Here is a 25335-nt window from a genome sequence, read left to right on the forward strand (position 1 = left end):
AGTTCGAAAATTGCCCAATTTCAGCCAAAAATGGAACAAAACTAATAAAAACTTACATTGGATTATGGAAAATATGAATAGGGGACGAGATCTACTTCCTTCACCTTCGAAAAACAAGAAAATCCGAGCTTTTTAGAGAGAGAAAGAAACGAAAACAGTGAAGGAAGGAGAGAGAGAGAGCGAAATGAAAAATCGCGCTCCTCGATTTTCTTTTGCTGATTTAAACGACGCGCGCAACTGATTAAGTTGCGCATGACAGACCAGCGCAACTCAGAACGATGAGCGCACCTGGCTAGCGCGACCCACTGAGTTGCGTACAGATATTGGTCACTTAAAAGACCGGAATTTAGATTTCGATCCCTTCGATTAATTTTTAACGGTTTTTGCTCGTTGTTAGACGTAATGGCACGCAAATTATCGAAATCGTTTTATTTTCTTTGCATTTTGTAGTTTATTTTCTTCTTTGATAGTTTTTTGCATCATCCTGCATGTACACTGTGCTTTGTGCCTGCCCTAAGCATACGTTTTGGACGTTTTTCGTGAGCGTGTCTTAAGACGTTCCGTAGTGGTGCTTTATGTAAAAGCTCTCGTAGATAGGTTTGTCATTTTACTGTACTGACTTTAGAAGTTTCACGTTCTTTTCTTTCTTTTTGGCGGTCACAGCAAAAAGGATGGTATTATCATACAGCGTAAAATTGTATGGCGTAGGTGTTGCGTAAAATTTCACCTCTTCCTAGCCAACGTGATCTACCTCTCATAACTAAAACGGTAGAATTCCTTTATTTCTTTAGGCGTTAGCTAAAACAAGTCAACTGGCGCGCCGAACCATTCGAGAACAGACACTTCTTGATTGGACGCAAATACGGTAGTTAGTGAGCTTAATGGCTTACCGGACAGTTAGGGTGTCCGTCCACCCCCTGTATAAAGAGCGACATGCGATGTCGCATCTATTTAGGCACGTGCCCCCAGTCCCGAGACACGTGTTTTCATCTTGTGGACAAAACTACTGAGAGAGTTGCCGATTTCCTTCTCTCTCACTGGATTTGGATATATGCTTCCAGTCTTGAGACATGTATTCTATCTTATGAACACCGAATACTGCGTTTTGACAAGCGAGTGTCAAGAACTTTATTCACATGTTAGGCTGCGAATGCCTAAACGCCTCCCTTTTATCATATTTTTAACTTGTTAAAATCAGGGTAAAGTTTCAGTGAAAATCGAGAGGCTTTAGATCAACGATGCCATGATTGAGAGGATATCATCCACTTTAATCCTTTTTAAACCGATTTCTTCTTATGACTTGACATCACCCAAGACAACCTTTACTTGTAAAAGCGTTCTACATTTGCAAAGGATCAATTTAAATTCTTTAGCGTATTAAGACTAGAGAATGCTTTCTTCTAGCCTTAATAGCTACTTGTCTCAAACACTTAGTGAATAAAGGATCGTTTCGACATCCTTAACATTATTGAAAGATTCTCTGTTCTTAAGGAACTTTGCAGAACGAGTCTCGGATTTATTTCCTTGACTACTTTAATCCTCGTCTATTCTAGACTCGATCAAAGTGGGGGCTAACTATAGACACCTACTTTTGGCCTCCTGTCCCGACAGGAAGTGCTATGACGTTAAATAAAACCACCTTTGTGTTGGATCAACGTGAAGAATGCTTATGGACAACTGATTTAATCGCAAGAACACAAAATAACTAGCCTAACCCAAAATAAAATGAATTAAGGTCCAAAACAACTAAGCCCGATCATAATTAGGCTTAAGCCCGAGGTTAAAACTTAATTATGACAGATTTAGAGGCGCCTAGGTTAAAAATCAATGTTGCCGCAGTGAAATCCGTGTGCATCTCAATGAGTCGCGCTGGTCTGGCACGCGCAACTTCATCGATTGCGCGCGACACCCAGCGCAATTGCTAGTGATTAGCCTAAAACTCTGGCAGAAACTTTGTGAACTATCAAACCCTCTTGTCCTAAACACTTACCCCCTCAATATCGTTACTACTGTGGAGGTTCCCGAACAAGAAGGAGTCCATAAGTATTCTAAACGAAGATCTAGCAAGGAGAAGTGGTAAATTCCCGAGCACTTAGATCAATCAGCATTATTTTCTTGTTTAAAATAACTTTTAATTAATTAATTAGTGTTATTTGATCACCTTAAACGAACTTTTAATTAATCAATTCCACATAGTATCTTGTGTTAAATAAAGAATAGAATTGAATAATTAATTGTTGATTGTCCACTTAAGCCAAGGCGAATCTTATTTCTTTTGTTCTTTTCACGAATATTGATTAAATAAGAATAACGACTTTACAATGTAAGTCCTACATGATTAACGTGTGTAAGTAAAATCAACTAACTTAGTTTTTTAGGTATCACGTTGCATGTATTGTTTGGTGATGAAATTGTGAAAAAAGGAAGAGCTAGTAGAGGACGTACTAGAGCTAGGATAGTGATTCCCTTCTAAAGAAAACGGTATCTTGGTACCCTCGCTCCCGAACTCATTTCTGGTTCATGTAGACCAATTTGGGCATGGATAAAATTACGATTCGTGCTAAATATCCCTTGAACTCTACTTAGGAGAAAGGCATGAACGAGGTTTATGAGTTTTCCTAAAACTCATTGGCGACTCCTACTTGTTTCTTATAAAAAAGCGTGATGAAAGGATCAATTCTAATTCAAGGTCCCCTAAACAGTCAGGAATTCAAATCCTAATACACCCTAACAAGTGTAAATTCCTAGGCTTTTAAAGGGCCATGGGCATTTAAGGAGAAGGATCCCCTATGATGGGAACACCCTCCTTACACCGAGCTTTGTGAGTCACCCTGAATTATTGATCACCTGTAAAAGTACAAAAAGAAAATTTTATTCTGCATTCTATTTGGAGCATAGTATAAAAATGCGGTATCGATCGTGATCGCGGAAACGGCTACGGTGTCACGATAACGGTATTGATGCGTTGGTCGTAGACCGGGTCGCAGTTGTAGCGGTAGAATTTATTAAAGTTTATTAATCTAAGTATTATAATTTAGAATTTAAATTTAATTTATATTTGAGTTTTAAATTAAATAAATACGGAGTACTCCGTATTATTTATGACTTTAAACCAAAACTATACGTAAATTACACCAAAGCTTGTTTATGGCTTATATATCCATTGACAAAAAAGCCCACTTGTCATAACCTTTGGCCCACTATTGCCCCACATAAATTTATTTATAACTAATATTAAAGTAATTACCGCTGACATCACCATTGTACATGTATCACCTTTTTATAAAAAAAATTTCCCTCCTAAACTATTTGTGACATCATTCTCTCTTTTTTTTTTCTTTTTTTTCCCTTTTCAAAATAAAGCTAATATTTTAAAATTGTTGATTAATTATACATTTTTCTAAAAGCTTTTATGACTAAAATGGCTAATTACACAATTTATTAGTGATTAGTAGAGTTTGGATTATTTTTCCCTCTTTATTAATTCTTCAAATTTTCTATAATGAATCAAAAACGAATGCTAACATTTTAAATTTTCATTATAAGTATGAAGTTAATTAGAATAATTTTTAGCTTAATTAATCTAACTAAAGGGATCAATCACGATTTACTTCGTTTTTCTTAAAATATTTTATGTTACACACAAACAAGTAAGTTTTTAATTATTTAAACTGTGCATCGCACGGGATTAACCTAGTATAATAGGATAGTTATACTCATTACTTCAATCTTTACACGTGACTTACTGACTTTTCTTTATAGCAGTCCCACAATACACCTGTAATACTCCGTATTTTTATATATAAAAATTAATTATTTTATTTATTCTATTTATTAAAATGAAATTATTTATTGAAATGAAATTATTTATTTAAATAAATTATATATGTTTGTAAATAAAATTGATCATGAATTGGGGCAACAAAAGTATTTTTAATTGGGTCAATTCTATTTAAAAGGGTGGACCAACTTATTGGGAATTTAGGGATCCAATAAGTTGGCCCAAAGGGAGAATTTGTAAGAGATTAGGAATTAGTAATGAAAAAGTTGTAAATATGAGTTTTAATTTTAAAAGGAGAGTATAAATACTTTGAAACCTCAAGATTTTTCCACACAAGTTCATAATTATCAAATTTCACAAAAATTCAAAGGTTTTCTCTTTATTTTCTCTCTCTTCTTTTTCCTTTATTTTTCTTTCCTTTTTCCTCTTCTTTTTCCCCAAAAACCCCACGCACTCTCTCTCCTTCTCCCTCCACTTGTACGCCCAGCCACCGGCACTGCCACCACCACCACCGACTGCCCACCGGCGGCGATAGCAGCGCCAGCAGCCCAGCCGGCCAGCGCCTCCATCCTCCTTCTCTCTCTCTTTTTGGTTTGTGTGTGTGTGTGTGTGTGTGTATATAACACTTCTTTAATCCTAAAAATTAATTCTATTGATTTATTTTTTTAAAGGAATGATTTTTTTTATGTTTTGGTGTTGATTTTGAGATTTTGATGTTGCTAGTTTATTGATATAAATTTTAGATTTTTATTTAATTAAAAACCCCAAATTATAAACCCTAGAAATTGGGGATTTTGCATAGTTGGTTAGGGATTGAGGCTAGGTTGTTATTCTTGATTAATTCATGGTCTAATCATGTTTTTGATGTGTTTAAAGCCTTCAATTTAATGCTGGAAATTATTTACACACACTACTTTTTAGTTATTGAGTTAGGGTTTGATTACCCATAATAGGGAAAAAGGTTTTAATGATTTATATATGATTTCTTAGTCTAAAAGAGATGTTTTATACTTAATAAGTATGCTGGAATTTTATTTAAGTCATAAAATATAAGTCTCTTTGAAGGATTTAAAGTACCCACATAAAGAAAAGGTTTTATGGCTTTTATGTCATTAAAAGGAGCTGATTAGTATGGTTTAAATAGTATTATAGTTGCTAGATGGAAATTTGTGAGAATAATGGATTAATTATAGTTATGTACTTTTAATTGTAGGAAGTTTCGAGCTAGGTGATTTCTAGCAAGTGTGACCGAGTTTAGTCGTTATTCAAGGTATATATGTGCACAAGAATATTTGTGTATGCGTAGTATCATGCTAGAGTTATGAATTGTGATTGAAGTGATGAATTAGAAGTATGTTTGGTTGATTATATGCTTGGACTTGATGTTCATTGAACATGAATTATTATGCAAGCATGTGAGTATATGACAAGCTGAAGTCATATCACCCAATCAAAAGTAATTCCTAAATCCTCTAACTAATGCAGATAGGGAAGTAGGGTCGAATCCACAGGGAAACAAGTCTTTCTATTCCTAATTAATCTAAGCAATCTAAATTATTAAGTAACAAAATAATATTATGGTGAAAGGAATCTAAACTAAGGAGAGTAAAAGTAGGGAAGAATAAGAATAAAGAAAATCAATGAATAAAAGACCTAGGGCATAGGTTCACCAACAAACAATATTCCAGGGTAAAACATAATAACTAATCATCAATGCATCAATTAACCAGATCATAAAGGGCTTTCGCTACATATTACAATCACATAATTAATCTACCGGTATTAAATCTCATCTCTCGAATCTCGATTTAACCATTTATAAATTAACCTACCTATTGAAACTAAGCCTAAACATCAATTCTCATCTCTCGAATCTCGAATCAATATTGCTAAACTCATACATAAAAGACCTGCGCAAATCTAGTTGCATGGCATTAAATCAATCAACAGGGAATTAATTAATCATTGACAATCAACAACAATAAATTACCCCTTCATATTATTTATGGATCCCCATAAACCCTAGAAAGAAAACTACTCACGCATAATTAAATCTAAACTAATCGAAGCAAGTAAAGGAGACATGATAAGGATCAAAGAAAAGAAAATAAGTAATAAAGGAGAGAAGAGTTAATACCAAAAGATAGAAATATAAAATTGCATAAACCAAGAGTGTAGAGAGAGAAACAAGAGAAATAAAGCTGAAAACTAAATCTAAGAGTTTGATTAAGGGGAGAGAGAGAAGAGTTAGAGAGAGAAAGAGAGTAAGGAGTAGTCCTAAACTCGCTTAACAAAAGCGTACTTATAATAATCTAGAAAATCCTAAGTTAAAAAAAGTAAAACGATGTCTAATCTCCCTCCAGAAACACGCGCCCGATCGGGCGAAGGCCTGCCTTTTTCCTCACCCTCTGATTCAGGGCAGCCGCTCGATCGAGCCAAAGGTTGCCCGATCGGGCCCGGCTTTGCTTGGAATTCGATTGGGCTTCACTTCTTAGCCCATTCCGGATTTCCACTTTGGGGCTTGAATACTCGGTGTCCAATACTCGGTATCTCATATGTCGAGCCCTTAATCACCGGCTCGATGACTCTAACCGGCCTTGGGCCATGAAAAGTGGTCGTGCTCCTCCAATGCTCGTAGTTGCTCCATAAAATCCTGGGAAAATGCTCCAAAAGTGCAAATCCCTACAAAACTCAACCAAAACTACGAAAATACTAGAAAACACAAATTAGTAATAAAAGTGGTTCTAAAGAGCCAAAAACACTACCAATTATAACCAAGGGACGGGGGTAATTTACTACATAAAATAGACATATCAGTATAATATTTGAAGCATGATACAAGTTGAATATATGTGAATCATGGAAGTATGTTTTATTTATGAGCATCAAGAAAGCATGAAATTAATAAGCAAGGCTTATGTATGTTTAAAAGATCTATAATTAGAATTATTGGACATGATTCATGAATTTTATTCTCACCCATTATTTATTGGTGTAGAGTCAAGGAAGTTAGTTTATTTATTTGCTCACTCAAGTAAATTGAGATTGGGTCAAGAAAGTTTATAAGTGCATTCATGCACCAAGGTAGTAATCGTGCAATTTTGTGCACAAAACTAGGCAAGAAACCCTAATTAAACTAGGCAAGGAACCCTAATTCTACTCACTAATTAATTGAAAGTATGTGTTGATTATTATTATGTTTATTCTTGATTGATTGGTTGGAGTTTTCACATGTTAAATTGATAAATCACGTAAAGTGTAAGAGGATACGCACCAAAACTCTTGGAACGTATATACCTTGAGTATGAACATATGAGGGGGAGTTATGCGGTTTTATATTTAATCATAGTTTCTACAGGGGTACAGGACGCTGTACTTTATTTTATTATTATTATTTATGCGTTGCAATTCCGTCACCAAGGTGTGACATTGTAGGTGCCAATTGAGATAGCTCCCTGGTTGGAAGCTCCATTTTTAATGGGCTATATTTTTAAGGAAGGAAACTCGTTCGATGCGTAATCCAAATATATTAATTAATAATGAATATTGATAGTTATGAGTCAAAGGTAAGTTGATTCGTACTTTTGTGTTTGTGTTTGGTTTTCCTTTGGTTGGCCCTACTATGACCCATTTATATGGTGAGTAGAGGGTTGAAATAAAGGGGAAGTGACGGGTACTTGAAGCATGAAAAGCATGATGGGAATGAGTGTCGAGAGTTACTTATTATGCTTTCCTAGTTTTATGTTTTAAATTAGTTTATTATGGACTAACCTTTATGTGTTATTAAAAGTTGAATTTTTAAAAGGGCCGTGTTTGGAATGGTTCCAACTTGTGATTTAATTACTTTTATTTCGTTTTGAGGTTGTGAACTCAAGTTCTATTTTTAAAAGTTGGTTTTTATTTTAGACTTCCACTGTGTAACGTTGAAAAATAGCCTTAACCGTTATCAAGGTGGCGGTAATATTTTGGTTATTTCCTTAAAATAGTTTTAATTAGAATAAAAAGTGTAATTTAAAATAAGGGAAATTCCGGGGTATTACAACACCTTCTCTCTCTTCTTTTAGTCTAGATGACCAGATCTAAGAACTCAATCATCGGTTTTAATGGAGTTTTTCACCATTTCATTTTTTTTCCTTTTCTTTTGTATAAAAAGTGAGTCTTTCCTCTGAAAATTCACCAAAATTTATATCGTTTGGTTGTTCGCTTCATTCACGCGTTTTCCCTTTTTTTTAGTTAAACTTAATTTTTTTTCTCACTGCTGAGTCATGTGACTCACCATGCACCCATGTAGATCCGCCACTAAATGGTTCATAGAAATTAAATATGTTGAAAGATTAAGAAGAATAACAAATGATCTGAATAACTTTCAAATTTAAGTTCTTCAATGAATAAGACTTTGCCCACCTAGCCATTGACGTCGACATTGTGACTTTGAAGAGTACCCAAGAGAGTACATCCGTAAAACTCTTATGACAACCTTGTACGACGATTAGGGCTGTTTAAGGGAGAGAGTGGCTGGTTTGATTGTGGTGGGAGAGGGTTTGGAGAAGAAAATGGCAAACTTCATTGTTGTTGTTGCAAAAGGTGAAGAAGAGATGAGTAAAATCATATTTATGTGGTCAAACTCACACAACACTTTCCCTAAAACTATTCAGGGGTAGAAATCGGTGGCAGATTTAGGAATTGTACCTAGGGGGTTTGAACTTCATCAAACACCCAACATCTGAATACACGTATATAAATCGGGTATTTAAGTATAAATTAGAGTGTTCAAATAAATACCAACATAATTACACAACAAAATAAGTCCAAATTCCAATAAAAATGCAAAATAAAATGATCTGATACCAATGTTACACGATACGTGGGACGATTGGTAACGTGGTAAGGGAACGGGAACGGGAACGCGGAACGTAGGCTAAAGACCGTACATATGGTTATAGAGTTCCCAATTTTATTTTTTAATTAGAATTTTCTTTTTTTAATAGACTTGTTACAATATTTACTTTCTTTGGACTTTACAATTACCCATGCGTATCCTTTTCTCAATACAGGGAATTAAGGGATTGTTTGGCATTATTTTTTGTTTTCAGTTTTCAGTTTTTTTTGAAAACAAAAAACCAAAAACAGGAAACAAGAAAAAGGTGTTTCCACTTTTCTGTTGTTAGTTTTCAAAATTATCATGATTTTAATAAGTTTGACTAATTTTTGATTCATTATATGACATATATCATATGATTTTAAAAAAACAAAAAACCAAAAAACAAAACACTACAATGATGCCAAACGAACCCTAAAGTTTTTAAAGTTTTTTATAAAAAAGAAAAATACACAGTTGTACACTACTTACTATACAGTAAATACTAGGCAGTAAGCACTAGTTTCTTCATTTTCCCCATTAATGAAACTTGAAGCTTGAAGCCTTAAATTAAACCTAAAAAACTCAAGAAAATAGAAGAATCTTTCACTACAAATGGGTACTCCATCAAACACTAACCAAATTTTTTTTCTGGATCTAACAGGGTTCAGTTGAACCCCCTGAACTCCCGCTGGATCCGCCCTTGAGTAGAACTAAATTAATGTCATTAATCTATGGGTGTTTAATACTTATTGAGAATTTAGATTTTGTACAGGATGACTGTTTCTGCCAAATAACCTTATTTAATGATATCATCTCTTCCATGAATCATTTAAAAAATAAAAAATAAATAAAAAAAATAAAAAAATCGCCTCAATTACAAATTCATTAGTTGCCTAGAAAATGGACATTGTAAAAGAAAATAATAAAATGTGTTGCCTGTTTCTTACAATTGAAAAACCCATGCTATTTCTTCCAAACATGTGTACTTCGTATGTTGTATTAAAACTAGAATGCTGGATACCAACATTTTGCACCATCAAATTGAAAAGCTAATTACAATATGTACAATTTTTCTTAGATGTTCTACAATTTTTGAATAAAAAATACTGTGGTGTGGGGAGTTCCTTGAATGAGGTATTTTACAGATAGGAGAGCATTTTAGGTAATCATTTTATATAAAGATCTCGTTCGATTTAGACCCATCATGTTTAACATACTCAAGGTTACATCGATGCGGTGGAACATCCTAGTTCTTGCTTTAGGGAAGGTCAGACGTTGCTAGATCTGAGCTTTTCAAAAGTGCCTCGTCGTTTGCCTCATCCAACTTAGAAGAACATCCTAGTTCTTGCTTTAGGGAAGGTCAGACGTTGCTAGATCTGAGCTTTTCAAAAGTGCCTCGTCGTTTGCCTCATCCAACTTAGAAGAATGATGGAGTGGCTTATTGCGATACAGCACGTAGTGTTGCAACATAAACAGGAGATCAAAGAAGATAGACACCTGCATGACAATTTGACATCAGAAAACTGCTTTAAAGTATAGATAGGTCAGTAAATAGAAGGCGAGAAATCAGATGGACTGCATACAAGAGACAGCAGTGTCTTCCCAATATTTCCATAGAAATTCACCCAAGAACCTACAGGCAAAAACAAAGACTAAAATATATAAATTGGCAACTTTACAAGATAAATTTAGATTTGTAAAAACAATATACTTGTTATATAAAGGATTTCACCTTGATCAATAGACTGGGTAGCCATTTGTCCGTAGTTCGTCACCCCTCCAAGAAAATCAAGTAAAATATTTCCTATACTAAATCCTTCCGTGCTTTTCCTATAGAAGTTCATAAATGCCTAAAGTCCAAAAATGTAAAAGACTGAGTACCCTTTCAAAATGTGAAAAATTACTTTTGAATAAACCAATGCAACATAAAAGAAAATATGGTACACAGATACTCTCCAACACAAATTTTACAAACTGCAAGAGCTATTGCTAGTCCTCCATAGATGTTGATACACTCAACTCGTTATCGAAATAAATCATACAATACTATAAAATAAAGTGTGGTAAAGTGTACTAGTGAACAAGCAATCATGTTGTCATCCCTTTCAATGTACATCAGTAACAACACTATGGAGGGAGGCTAATACTGTCAGGGTGGTTAACTACATGAAAAAACTAGTAACTCCAAGAGTTGATGCAACATATATATGATTTCAGGTTTGCAAACACGATTAGATGGGTATGGATTATTTGCATTCGACGCTTGCCCCTAAGATTATTACCTTTAATCTTTCCTAGCAGAGGCCAAATCAGTCAATCTATGACTGGACATCATGTTAATTCTAAGACTTGCAACATCACAGTTTAGATAAAAGGCAATAACAATTATTCATTTAGTCAAATATCATCAAATCATCAACGGAAATACAAGACAATGTAAAAGAAGCCAATACCAACCTGGGGAATATATTTAATGACAGTCATGGTAACCTGAATAGTGCTGCAATATTAAAACAAAAAGGTAATCAAGTTATGAAGGGATCAGAGAATTTGTAGAAAGTCATCATTCATCAAATGCTTTGAGTATTTAGCCCACAACAGGAAGCAATATGGCATACATGTATCTTATATGGTAATATATATATATATATATATATATATATATATATATATATATATATATATATATATATATATATATATCCACTTGCCTGAATAAGATAATAAGAATCAACATTGAAACGAAACCCTTCAAAGTCATTAGTGGTTAATGCATAATTATACAGTATTCTGATTACAATGCTGAAACACTCAGTCGCGGAATAACGTGTGCATAACAACACCGTTGCACATCATAGCTTGCTGCCAACTACAAGAGCTGGAGAAATTAATGGCAGAAGCCAAATCATTCAACAATGAAATGGCAATGTAGTCAATTCCAATCTACACCTAAATGCAAATTTAAATAGGTAAATAAGTGCTGTACACAACCATCAATAAAGAGTGTCAAAGTCAAATCCTAATGTAATATGAAAGTTTGTTTGTACCTGGTGATATACATTAACCTGGAATTCTGGAAGTAAATCAGTTTAAATCACATACATAGTTTCTCATACTAGTCTTTAGATTCCTCAATTGTAATACACACAATATGACATACTAAAAAGTAGCTACACAATACTACTGGTCCAATCCAAATTCCAAACAACCAATCATTGATGAGGAAACAAGATTATCACCTTCAAAAGATAAAAGTAGCTTCTTTTGGAACAACCATTATAGTACTTTGAAACTATTTTGTAAAGGAGAGGGCAACGAGGATCTAACCATGGCACTATAATTCTAAAGAATTCAACACAATTTAGAGTTTAAGATATCATGGGAAAGTGGGTTGAGACTTCTAAAGATATGGGAGACATTGGCCAAAACCAGAGAATCAGTCATTTGCATGTTTAAGGAAGCGTGAGACTATGGCCAAACCCAAAGATTCTGTCATTTGCATGTTTGATGAAAAGCACACACAACTATCTTGATTTAGCTTCTAATTGAATGATATCATCTTGACTAACACATTATGCTTTAAAGTTTAGTGATTACAACACAATTTGATGCTTGAGAAAGTGCCGAATAGAGCTCCAAAAGTATGAGAACTTAGAGGACTGGAGCTTTTTTTTTTTTGAAATTGAGAGAATAAAAAAAATTCAAACTCATCTTTAAAGGAGGATCAGACGTCCAACAGACCTAAAATGAGTAAAAACCTAGGCTAAGGGGTCAAAGTTAGCTTATAAAGTGGACACCTACACTTGAGCCTTTGACAAGTTCCTGGCACATGTTAAGCCTGTGAGGTGGTGCACAACTCTCAAGGCATTGGCAAGCTTAAGTAACCAATTACATAAAATTAAAATGGTGATGTTAATTCATAATGTGAACATTACATAAAATTAAAGATGAATTTTAAGCATTTGAGAGACTAGCCTCTCATCAAAGTTATCTGTGTAAAACCAAAATAAACTTCCCAACCTCTAATTATATAGACATCCTGAATCCCTTTCCCTCTAAATTAGTTTTTGAGTTTTTCCTCAAGCTACCTAGCTAAATTATTGTGCAATTGCAATGCTACTCCTATTAAGGTTGGCTAAATGATGAGCAAAAAATGCTGATCTTGATTGATAAAGTGAAAATCATAGAAAATAAAGACAAAATTGCCTCAACAACCTGAACTATAGCTTGGGTGCACCCAGCACCCAAACTTTGAGTAGCATGTGGTACACCATCAACTATTGATTGGGTGCAATGCGTGTCATTAATGAAAATATTGGGCACTCAAACTGAGATCCTTTCTGGTAATTATAGTGTAATTGATGGCACCCGTAGCACCCCAATCGATAGTTTGTGGTGTTCTAGCTAATAGTCAGGTGTTGGCTGCACCCAAGGTATAATTCAAGGTGTTGGGCCAAATTTGCCGAATATAAAAGGTTAATGGCAAGTAGTTAAGACACTTGCCTCTCTCTAAAAACTAATTTAGTAATGCTAAATAAACTTCTCAATTTTTATCATAATCCCAAATCCCACCTCTTCCCACCCTTCACTATTAATCTAGGTATTTTGATAAAGTAGTCATTTCAACAATATTATTTATCAAAATGACAACTTTTAAATTCTAATTCCTAATATAACCAAAATAATGACTTAGGGAGTCGATTAAGCCATTCACCAATATTTTTCCTATTGAATCGTTCGTGTTTTTTTTTTTTTTTTTTACTTTCTCCAAATTATTAATCATAAATTTTATTGGGAATGTAAATTATACATGTTCATAAATTGATAATACATACTTCCTCCGTTTTCTTATAGTTGCAATAGTTTGACTTTTACACTATTCATGGACTCTACTTTGACTAGCTTTAACGATTTATAGTTAAACAAAAATATAGTCATGTGGGATCTTGTTAGATTCGTGTCAATCTATACTATTTTAATATCTAATGTTTATACTTTTTACATATTCACAATTAAAGATATTAACAATTGAAACAATGTATTGGCAATCGTGAAAAGAGAAGTGTTGCAAGTATAAAAAAAAAAACAGAGGAAGTACTTAATTGTAACTCATGTTTTTGCTCAAAATCCTCGGATCATATAATCATTTGGTACATATGAGTGATTTTTGTTCATATTTATCAATTATTATGTATTAAGTTAGACTACTCTACCAGTTAAGTAGAAAATACAAATTTGAAGAACACTCATGTATTTGCAGCCTGGTCAAATACTATGGTGGCATTGTGCTCTTCTATGCTCGATAACCATTTTAAGTTAGGTAATGTTTGGTATGCTATGTCTAAGGTTTTATTTATTTATTTGTTAAGGTTTCTTCCAACTGTTCTCAAATCAATTTGGTTGCAGCATCTAACCTACAAGTTTATGACAGAGCTTGTAAACTGCAAGTGTTATCTAGTGTAGTTAATATTAACAATATTAAATGTACATTTTGCTGGTATTTTCTTAAGAACTTTGTAGTTTTGATAATGGAAGTTTTGTAGTTTTTTTTTTTTTTAAAAAAAAAAAAACCATGCCAATTCAACAGGAAAAAAAATATGCAGCTAATGAAATAATCAACTCCCCTTGTTAATATTTTGGTTCGAATAGGTATCAGAATTTAAAAGTAGTTATTTTGAGATTTAGTTTTGTTAAAATGGCTAATTTCACAGAAGAACCTAATTATTTAGACTTCCTGATTTCCCTTTCCGTCTAACTGATACCTTTTTTCTCAAGATTCATTGTACAGTTCCAATTATACCCATCATAAGACTGGTTCATTACGCAAGTTCATAGAACTCCTCAGTTTCATAATAAATCCAAGAACCAAAAAAAAACAACACCCAAGTCTTACTTTTAAAGCTTGATTTAGCATTTCGTCTTGCCCTTGTTTTACAAAGATAAATGGTCTATTCTTCAAAATTAATCAAATATCAAGTGATTCTCCACATCAACCATTGCATTTCCCAATTAAATCCTCACATCTCATTTAAAACATCTAGATCTAATTCTTCACTAGCTTTAATCACTAGAAGACAATCTTATCCACATAGGATGACACGCATGATAAATCACTCATCAAGAGTTAACGAAACTCAATACTTCCAGTGATTTCCCTAGTCCCTAGTCCTAATCCTGCCCCCTTGCACAAAATTTACCAAGTCAAATCTAGACAGCCAAACGAAATGCTTTTAACTACCTATCAAGGAAACAGTTGAGAAAGGATGGATGGAAGGTGAATTTTTTTTGGAGACATGACATACCAAGAAATAGACATATTGTAATTTGGAACCTTAAGCTAACTACATTACTAAGTCCTACAAATCATATTCAGAAAATTTCAGCGGAACATTACTATTTTCAACCAATTTATAAAATAAAAAAAATAAGTAAAACCACAACAAAAAGTTTACTGAAAGACATTCAAGATATGCAAGACATTTTTCATACAAGCAAGAAATATATCACTTAGAAATAATGGCATAAATGCAGAATTCGCATCTATATACTTAACAAAATTCTCTTGCTATGTTGTTCTTCGAGAAATTATTAGAAAAAACTACCATTTGATTATGAAATAATAGCAATTAAACCCCTCCAATAAACTACATATCATTTCAATCAAGGATTTTTGTTAAATGCTAGATTTTAAGTATTACGAACTTCTAGAGCCAACCAAAGTAGACTCCTTTGGTATATGTTTCTATGTACTAATGTCCCAGATTGATCAGCATGCTTTCTTTGAACGTTTTAAAAAGAAATACATATTTTTAAACAATATAATTCTTGCTGTGTTTCATCCTAATATTATTTTTTAGAAGCAATATATTTCTTGGCTAGAAAAATAATTACCCACTCATCTAATATTACCCTTTTAAGTTTACATAAGATAAAAGCCAGCATATATAGCAGGACATATTCACATAATAAAAATAAAAAAAAATTCTTACTTGAAGACAGTGATCAGCCAAAGCCAAGAATGGCTTGGTAAAGCAATAAATACACACACTGCAGCAGTACCCCATGCAGCAATAACCAGCGCAAATGAGATATTTGAGACTTTCTGGATTCCACGCTAAAGAGAGAATATGCACAAATATTAAATTCGAGAACATACTACAGAAAACATGCCAATAACTCAAACAAAGAATCTACCATAAAAATTAAACACGCAGAAGATGCTACTTACCTCATAGATAAAGATTTGGAACAATGTAAATGCTGTCAATAAAACAGCATGTATGGAGAATGCAACATCATTCGCAGCCACAGGAATCATCTGCAACATGTATATTAGCCAAAGACCAAATTATAAACGACAAGGTGGAGGGACTAAAACAATATTTCATTTACAAGGTATCACAAACAGCATCTAGTCATATATTAATAAGTCAACATTTGTTCTACCGGCCCTGCAACTATTACTCCACATTCGATAAAAAGATACTTCATTGTCTTTTGTCAAATCTACTTTTCAATAAAACAACACTCACTATCTCTAACCAAACAACTTATTACCTAAAATTTTGTGTCATGATTAGTGTAAAACTAATATGGGTTGTATAGAGTATTCACAGCTAAATTAAGTTCAAATAAGGGCCAACAATTACAAGTAAGAGTCATAAGAGAGATCAAGTTCATAGATATCTACAAAAAATAAAGGGATTTGTCACGTAGAACAAACATTGGAATTAAGTGTTACTTGTACGAGTATAAGATGAAGCATTTCATTGTCATCTTGCACAAGTCCAACCCCAAAATAAAAAGTAGTAATAAGCCACACTTTTTAACAAAACCACAACCATTGACAATTTGAGGCATAATATTATATTTACACTAAGGATCGAATTATGAAAGTAAACAAACATGCTATAGCTTATATCCATCAAGAGGAAAAGAAGGTCGATCAAAAACCTGCTTTTGGCACAGAGGACAACAATAATTTAAATTAACAAATTAGAGCCAATAGGTTTCTATTTGCCGGTCCTTGGATAAAGGAGGAGGGTTACGGTAGGCTAATGGCAGCCAACTTTATCATATCGCACTTGACATGAGACACAATGACTGAAAGTAGTATTAGGACGGGAGACCTCCTTAGAAGTCCTCATGTTGGTTCATGTAGCCGACCCTACTTATGGGACTAAAGCATTTAAGCAGAAGAAGAAGACTAAAGACAAATTGGGTGAACATAGACTTTCTCGGTTTCAAAGTACTTGCAACATAAAACTTCTAATTTAAACTATTAATATATTAATATATATAACAGATATTAAACAAGGTAAAAGTATAATTTATAAAAAAAACTTGCAACTATAATAACCTAGCTTTTTCCTCTAACTAATATTAAGACTTAAAATTATGTTATACTACTTTAGGTCCCGTGCCATTCACGGTAATTTTAAAATTTAATATTAACTTTTCAATGATATAATTAGTTATTTTACAAAAATCTATTAAAAAAAATTAATAAATATAGACACTACTTTGATGCGAATTCTAATCAATAAATAAACAACTATTTTATTAAGGAAAAAAATATGAATACTTTCTTGAAGTAAATTAAAATATGTCGCAAATTATGTTAATATTTCCTGTTATAGTCATAGATGTTTGTGTGAAAAGGTATGTCAAATCTTTTTTATTTAAAATAATTATCTTTGTTATTAACATATGTAGGAAATTATTTTTGTATAAGATTTCATACTATAATTGATTTTTTTTTGTAAAAAAAAAAAAACAAAAAAAACTAAAAAGAACACACTTACACACCGGAAGATGACACGTGTCATTGCTGGTGTGTCTTTTAATATATAGTTATTGATTGATTGATAACTTGTCCATCTATTTCCTCTATTTTCTTTTTTAAAGGAGGGAGTAGGTGATTCTGCTACTAATTCAAACACTTTTCATTTTCATCCATCACAAATAAGTATGAATACTTCCCTACCAAGTACCAAAAACTTGGGGCTACACTATCTCTGAAGTCTGAAATTCAATAAAAGTAATACCCAACTATCTTATGTCACATCTACTTTTTCAACAAAATATTACTTAATTATCTCATATCCTAAGAAATAAGTGATAATATCTAAACAACTTATCACCCAAAAGCACTACAAAATTGTTTAAACTATATATTCGAGATAAGCATTAAATTTTCACTTTGATCCCATCCTATAGTTTTTTGTAAACCTCGGGTGATAATGCATGAGCGAGGCGTGTTCTTGAACAATTTGAGCTCGACCCGGTCAAAGCTCGATCCGTGGTGGCTCGGCCGAGTTTGAGTTCGGATCGAGACCTTAATGAGCTAAGTTGAGTTATACCAAGCAAGTTTGTGAATAGACTCAAATAGTCTTTTCCATATAAAAAATAAATTATGTGTATACACATAAAATCATAAGTTAGTATTTTCATTGTACAAAATTAATTCATAGCAAATTTAATAATATAGTTTGACTTCAGCTTAGTTAATGCTTGGTCAAAGCTCAATTCTTAAAGTTTCAAGCTCCACTTCAGTTTGAACAAACATAAATGAAGCCGAGCTGGTCATAGTTAAGGCTCGGCTTGTTCGATTAGCACCCATACCTTTGAGCATATCCTTAAACAGATTATACTTTTTTTTTTTTTTTTTTTTTGTGTTTTACATACTCTTTAATGGACCTGGTCCACACTAATTATTTATTGTGCACCATTAATATTAGAGACATTATGGTTGTAAATTAATATAAAAAAAATAAAAATAAAAAAAAGGTTACTATATTAAAATAAAGGATATTATGTTGAAATAAAAGTCATTGTGATATCATTAAGGCTATAAGAGGTTTTTTTTTTTTTTTTAAATGAATTCTTTTATATACAGGTCAATATACATAATAAAGGTTACTATGTTAAAATCAAGGTCATTATGTTTAATATAACGTTGTACGGTTTACAATAATATTAAATGCCACACAAATTTGAATAAAGGAAGGTTACTATACTAAAAATAAGGTTAATATGTTGAAATATAGTCATTATGTTCCATATAACGTCACTTGAGTGCGTATAAATCAGGTTCCCAATATTATTATTGAGGACCAGATCCACGCAAGATGTTCTTGGTGTAAAGAAAGCCACAAGAATTGGCATAACGTACCAAACTATCTAAAATTTAATAGCAAAAATAGGCAAATACTACAAAATTATCTAAAATTCCAAGTTATACCACGAATCCTTGATTCAATGTCGTTATTGATTATTTGATTCATCTTACCATTGCCAAACTACTCCCAAATTCACTTTTGTTATCTAAGGCAAAGGTAAGTCTTTCTTTTTTGTTTATAAATATATATATTTTTTTTCTATTCGTTATAAAAAGTTTGATATTTTTTTTAACAACAAAGTTTGATTACTTCAATGACGCAATTTAACAAATAGTCAATAAACCATGCCACTATGCCAGAAACAAAATAAGCAGGAGAGAAAGAGTGATCACCCGAACAGACCTGCTAATCATATCAATCCGTTTTAAACCGAAACCGATATACCTAACCCCAAACTGATAAACCCAACCCCAAACCGAACCGTTTACCCCTACTGGCAATAGATGTAAATGGTAAATCAACCATGCCAGAATCAAAATGAGTAAGAGCCAAAGAGTGATCACCTCGTCACGGCCATACTTGTCGCGGTATTGATTCTGAACAACCGAGCTGAAGTAAAGGGTAGCATTGTAAATAAGATACGTGCTATGCTTTGTCAAATTCAGCACCACGAAATCAAAGTTCAACCCCACCACACTGCACCATTAAATTAAACGAGTAAACAAATATTGTTACAGACATGAGATCAAATCTCGTCTAAATCGATTAGGACCCATTTCAATTAAACATGATCATACAAGACACAAATAGAGGAATCACAAACCTTTTACGGCGGTAATTGAGAATAACTTGAGGGTAGAAACTGATAGACCAAGAGAAGAAAGCAATCCATCCAAATATCTGGTATATGATTTCTAACGGAAATGAATTCCATGCCATAATTTAATTTTTACTGCTTTTGAATCTTAAAATAGAATTTGTTGAGAATGTGTTGCTTCTGATTGTGTTTGCCGTTTTACAGGAATCTAATCTATGGATTGAGAAATGGGGCTGCTGTAGGACCAATAATTATGGGCCACCACTTTGGTAAGTAATAAAGTCAGAAAATGGAACTTGGACGGGTAAATAGGTTTGTTCATTTCATTGAATTTTATGACACATACATTGTTAACAAGGATTAGTACATGGGTTGGTTCATTTAAATGCGGAGAAGAAAGTCCTAGTACATCACCATTAGAAATAAACAAAATTACATAATAATCTTTTATATTATTGAAAGTCCTTTTATGACTAGTGAGATGTTTTTTCAGTACTACTTAGAATGTATTTTGTACTACTGAAATCATATTTAGTATTACAAAGAATGTTTAGTAGTACTATATTTTCTCTCAATAATACTCTTAAAATGTCATTATTTACAAAATTGTCGTTATGTATTTGTTTGTGCCTAACTGTGAGGCCTTAAGAAGCGCTCAATACAGAGCACTTGATAACTACCTACGTTTCTTAATAACGGTACTTCTTTTGTATTTTAAAAAGTGTTCCTTTCTTAGTAATACTCCCTCCATTTTAAATTCTTGTTCCATTTTTTCATGTGCGGAGTTTTTAGAGAAATTAGATAAATTAATAAAATATGGAGGTAGGGGTAGAGTAAGAATAAAAAATTCTAAAAAGCAAAAGTATTTGAGAGAATTGAAAGAGAGAGAATGTGAAATTATTAAAATATTATTTATGTTTGGTCCACTAAGTGAGAGCAATGAATTAAATATTGTAAAAGTTTTCCAAATAAGAAAATAAAGCAAGTATTTAAAAACGGCCGAAAAAAGAAAATAGAGCAAGTATTTAAAAACAGATGGATTACATAATAATGGTACTTCCTATGTTTTAAAAGGTTCATTATTGAAAGCAAAATCTATGAGTGAAGTGGGGTACGTTAAAAAATTAAAAAGGGAAATTCTCTCTAGTAATCAGAAACTTTTATATTTTCTCAGTGGTAAAATCTAAATTATTTTTCTTATCAATGGTAATCAGGAGGTAATATTATTAAGTCAATGGTAACATTAATGATACTAAAACATCTTTAAACAGTTAATCAGGGTAAATCTTGGTTAAGTATGAATAGATTAACATTAGTACCCTTTAAATTATTATTTTTTTTTAAAAAAAAAACAAAAAACTCCAAACCCTTCCCTAGCCACCAGCCAACTGCCAGCCCCCCCTCCCGCCACCGCTCAACTCGGCCCGACTGACAGCGTCTCAACTGTTGGGTTTCGATGAGTCCGACTCACCGCGGAAATAAAACCCGAGCCCAAGAAAAAACTCACAATTAATATAACAAAATGCATAAATAACAAGAATAGAGAAAAGACTAAATTACCCTTGTAGCGTGCTTCGTTCAACCAGATGGAGCTCTTACTTGTGAAAAGCCGAGCCTCACAAATGGCAAGTACCTCCAACAAAGTCCATCCACAACTCGACCCGACTGGTCTACTACTTGGAGGTTAGCCAAGTCCGACCAAAAAGACTACCTGAGTAATTAATGAGCTTATAGGTTTTCTCTTAAGTGGAGATGCCTAATTGAGCTCTTACTCAAGTGAGTTTTCCCAATTCCCAAGTGGGGTATTTATAGGGAAACTCAAGTGAGAAATCCACTCTCCCATCAATGTGGGAGAGTTGGTAAAATCAATTTTCTCCTTTTATTTTTAAATCAAAAACAAAAGAAAATAGCCAACACCTAATTAATCAACAAGTGGCAAACTAGGAGGAGTGGTTAAGTAAGGATCACAAGGGAAGGGGGGGACTAAACTTGATCCCCAAGGCTTTCAAGAAAAACCGGCCAGAACCCACATGGCCCAATCCACGCGCGTCAGCTGGCGCTACCAGCCTTGGGTGCCAAGGCTGCCTAGCCCCTTGGCTGGGCACGCCAGCTGTGTGCATAGCCCAGTAGCATGCGCCAGCACGCCACGCATAGCTGCGGGCTGTTGTGCGCTGCTGCCTGCCTTCCTCGCATCTCCCCACAAGCATAGCTAGCACCATGGCGCGCCATAGCTGCTGCTGCTATGTGCGTGCCTTGCTAGCTTGCTGGCGCGCCATAGCAGCTGCGGCTATGAGCATGCCATGCTAGCCTTGGTGTGCTAGCACGCACCAGCCAACCTTGGCTCGGCTTGGTGCGCATGCTAGCCACCTTAGCTATACCAAATTCCCCTAGCATTCAGTTTACTCGGGGCATTCTGATGCTAGGGGTATTTCGGTAAATTGTTGATTAATTAGTGATTTTACCATCTCGTCATTAATTAATTTGACTCGACTTGCGACGCTCGCTTTTGATGCTCCTAGCTCGATTTTCGAGGTCTAAATATTTATTACTCCAGTGACTCATTAATTCCTTCTTAATTAATTCGTCGTGTCGGATCGTTAGTTGCGTCGGTGTGACTCGAAGGGTTCAGTCAAGATTAAGCTGTAATATTAATTATGCATCAATATTACTGATCGGAAACGGCCTCCACCTAGGCATTCCGATCACTTGAACGTACTGAATAAATAGCTTTTCAATAGGTCCGAACCCTCTATCGGAATAATACGCTTGTTCGAAGGACACCATTCCTATCAATCTCCTACTTGTCCTTCCGGACAAGTGCGCTTTTAGTGTATAGCCTTTTTCCTATGTCACTTAATGTCTCTTCATGAACTATAAGTTAAGATTATTCGTCATCCTTATTACGTCCAGAAGTGTTTCTTGAAATTTGAGTTTGACTGTCAATAAACAGATGATTTCTAAAATCCATCCGAGCACGACCATGCATTTTCACAGTCTCGCTCTTCGAGAGGCCTTGTAAACAACAAAGACATGTTCCCTATTATTAGTAGGGAACATTCCCAGTCTTGTAATGTAAGCTTCTCTTACTAAGAGGACCTAGCCATCCGAGTGTTGCCATTATAATCTCATGTACGGCAGACGTTTGACTAACATCAAAACGGACTAGTACTCAAACAAGAGAACTCACAATACTCATGGTCGAGGAAAGAGGTTCCAATAGTCATAATGAGAAGTATACTTATGACGATTTTTAAATCTCTTAAAGTATTCTCATAGGTCGATCCAATATGGTTCTAAGCCAATACCAGTGCAAATGATTTATGACAATCATGTCCTTGTAGCACAAGAAATGGTGTTATAAATCTAACTACACACTAATCTCAAGCGTTCATTAATCGTCCATCATTTAAATGACCTCGATTAGGGATAATTCTCGATTATAATATTCAGTGTTCACTTATAGGTGTTTCTTTATCCAAGACTGGTCTTGATACCCTATTTTGAATATTCTCATAATCGAATGGACTCAATATTTAATCCTAAACCACAATTAAATAGAAAACGGAGTGATAAACTTGCATGAAATCAAATTAATCCAAAGCTTGAATGGTTCATCTTAGTGTCTTACATTGAAATGTTCAAAATTAATTAAAACACTAAACAGGGAAATCAAAGCCAATCTCCAACGTGCCTGATTCCCATTGCCTCAACATACTTGTTGTGCTTCACTTGAGGCAGAGCTTTAGTAAGTGGATCGGCTACATTGTCATCCGTTCCAACTTTAAAAATTCTGATTTCACCCTCTGATTTCCATTCTCTTATCATGTGAAATCGCCGCTTAACATGTTTGACCTTCTGATGTTCCCTTGGCTCTTTGTCCTGAGCAATAGCCCCATTGTTGTCACAATAGAGGGCTGTTGGACCTTTAATAGAGGGTACAACATCAAGTTCACCAACAAACTTGCGAATTAAAACTGCCTCCTTAACCGCTTCAGCAGCTGCCAAGTATTCGACTTCAATTGTAGAATCTGCAGTTGTGCTCTGCTTGGCACTCTTCCAACTAAATGCTTCTTCATTTAGACAGAACACATATCCAGATTGTGATTTGAAATTGTTTCTGTCTGTTTGGAAGCTTGCGTCGGTATAACCTTCAACAACTAACTCTGCTGAGCCACCATATATTAGGAATTTATCCTTGTTCCTTTTCATGTACTTCAGGATATTCTTGGACGTAGTCCAATGCGCCTCTCCTAGGTCTGATTGGTATCGGCTCGTAGCACTCAAGGCATACGATACATCTGGCCTAGTACACATCATGGCATACATGATCGATCCAATTAGCAAAGCATATGGGATCTTATTAATCCTTTCTTGCTCATCAGGTGTCTTTGGACACTACTTCTTGCTCAAGGTTATGCCATGTGACATGGGCAAGCAACCTCTCTTGGCCTCTTTTATCTTGAATCGTGCCAGTACCTTATCAATATAAGTACTCTGGCTCAATCCAATCATCCTTTTAGATCTATCCCTATAGATCTTGATGCCCAATATGTACTGAGCCTCTCCCAAGTCTTTCATTGAGAAAAATTTTACAAGCCAGACCTTTACAAACTCTAACATCAGAATGCTATTCACAATGAGCAATATGTCATCGACATATAAGACTAGGAAGGCGATGTCACTCCCACTAACCTTCTGGTAAACACAAGATTCATCTGGATTCTTGATAAAACCAAATTTACTGATGGCTTTATTGAATCGCAGATTCCAACTTCTGCTAGCTTGCTTCAGCCCGTAGATGGACTTTTTAAGCTTACACACTTTCCCATCATTGTTTTGGTCGACAAAACCTTCAGGCTGTGTCATGTACACACTTTCTTCCAAAATTCCATTGAGGAAGGCGGTTTTGACGTCCATCTGCCATATTTCATAGTTGTAATATGCAGCAATTGCTAGGAGGATCCGAACGGATTTAAGCATTGCGACCAGAGAAAAGGTTTCATTGTAATCAATACCATGAATTTTCCTGTAACCTTTTGCTACCAATCTAGCTTTGTAAATGAATACATTTCCATATTTGTCGGTTTTCAATTTGAAAATCCACTTACATCCGATAGGTGTGTAACCCTCGGGTAAGTCAACCAAGTCCCAGACTTGATTTTCAAACATGGAATCCATTTCAGATCTCATGGCCTCTTGCCATTTAGCAGAGTCGGTGCTCACCATCGCTTGCTTGTAGGTTGTCGGTTCGTCTCCATCCATTACCAAGATGTCCTGATTCTCGGTTAATATAATACTAAGATACCTATTAGGTTACGACCTCGGCCTCTACGACCTACACAAGGTAACGGATTGGGCGTTTGCATTATCGGTTTGACTTTGCACATTTTGACCAGCGTCAACAGATGTTGTTTGAGCACTTTGACTGTCAATCTGATTTTGTTGCTCGTCCTCTCGAACTTTATCGAGTTTGATTTTCCTCCCACTTGTCATTTTGGAAAGGTGTTCCTTCTCCAAAAAGACACCATTACAAGCAACAAACATTTTGTTCTCAGATTTATTGTAGAAGTAATACCCTTTGGTTTCTTTTGGGTAACCCACAAAAAAAACCTTGTCAGATTTGGGGTGAAGTTTTTCATAAATTAATTTCTTGACATATACTTCGCATCCCCATATCTTTAGAAAAGACAACTTGGGAGGTTTCTTCGTCCACAACCCGTATGGAGTCTTTTCTACAGCTTTTGATGGAGCACGG

The 25335-nt window shown here is 34.4% G+C and overlaps 1 protein-coding gene across 1 annotated transcript; it reads right to left on the reverse strand.

The window, feature by feature from the left end:
* Window positions 1-9499: 9499 nt before the first annotated feature.
* LOC145586252 (cystinosin homolog) lies at window positions 9500-19783 on the reverse strand. Its single transcript, XM_081643036.1, has 8 exons — window positions 19587-19783; window positions 19327-19459; window positions 15871-15960; window positions 15632-15756; window positions 11100-11142; window positions 10375-10492; window positions 10226-10275; window positions 9500-10139 (listed from the first exon to the last, which is right to left on the reverse strand). Exons 1-8 carry the CDS (start codon window positions 19700-19702, stop codon window positions 9993-9995), a joined length of 822 nt encoding a protein of 273 aa, XP_081499162.1. The 5' UTR covers window positions 19703-19783; the 3' UTR covers window positions 9500-9992.
* Window positions 19784-25335: the final 5552 nt, after the last annotated feature.

The sequence above is a fragment of the Chenopodium album genome, chromosome 16 (assembly GCF_948465745.1).
Source record: "Chenopodium album chromosome 16, dcCheAlbu1.1, whole genome shotgun sequence".
In the NCBI taxonomy this organism is placed as follows: Eukaryota; Viridiplantae; Streptophyta; class Magnoliopsida; order Caryophyllales; family Amaranthaceae; genus Chenopodium; species Chenopodium album.

What these genes read in the sequence shown, in the direction of transcription:
- LOC145586252 (XM_081643036.1), bottom strand. Translation starts at nt 19,702, where the DNA reads ATGGCATGGAATTCATTTCCGTTAGAAATCATATACCAGATATTTGGA. An exon ending in TCCAAATCTTTATCTATGAG is followed by an intron (nt 15,757 to 15,870) that starts GTAAGTAGCATC and finishes TTCTCTCTTTAG; the next exon opens with CGTGGAATCCAGAAAGTCTC. An exon ending in GGAAGACACTGCTGTCTCTT is followed by an intron (nt 10,140 to 10,225) that starts GTATGCAGTCCA and finishes ATTGTCATGCAG; the next exon opens with GTGTCTATCTTCTTTGATCT.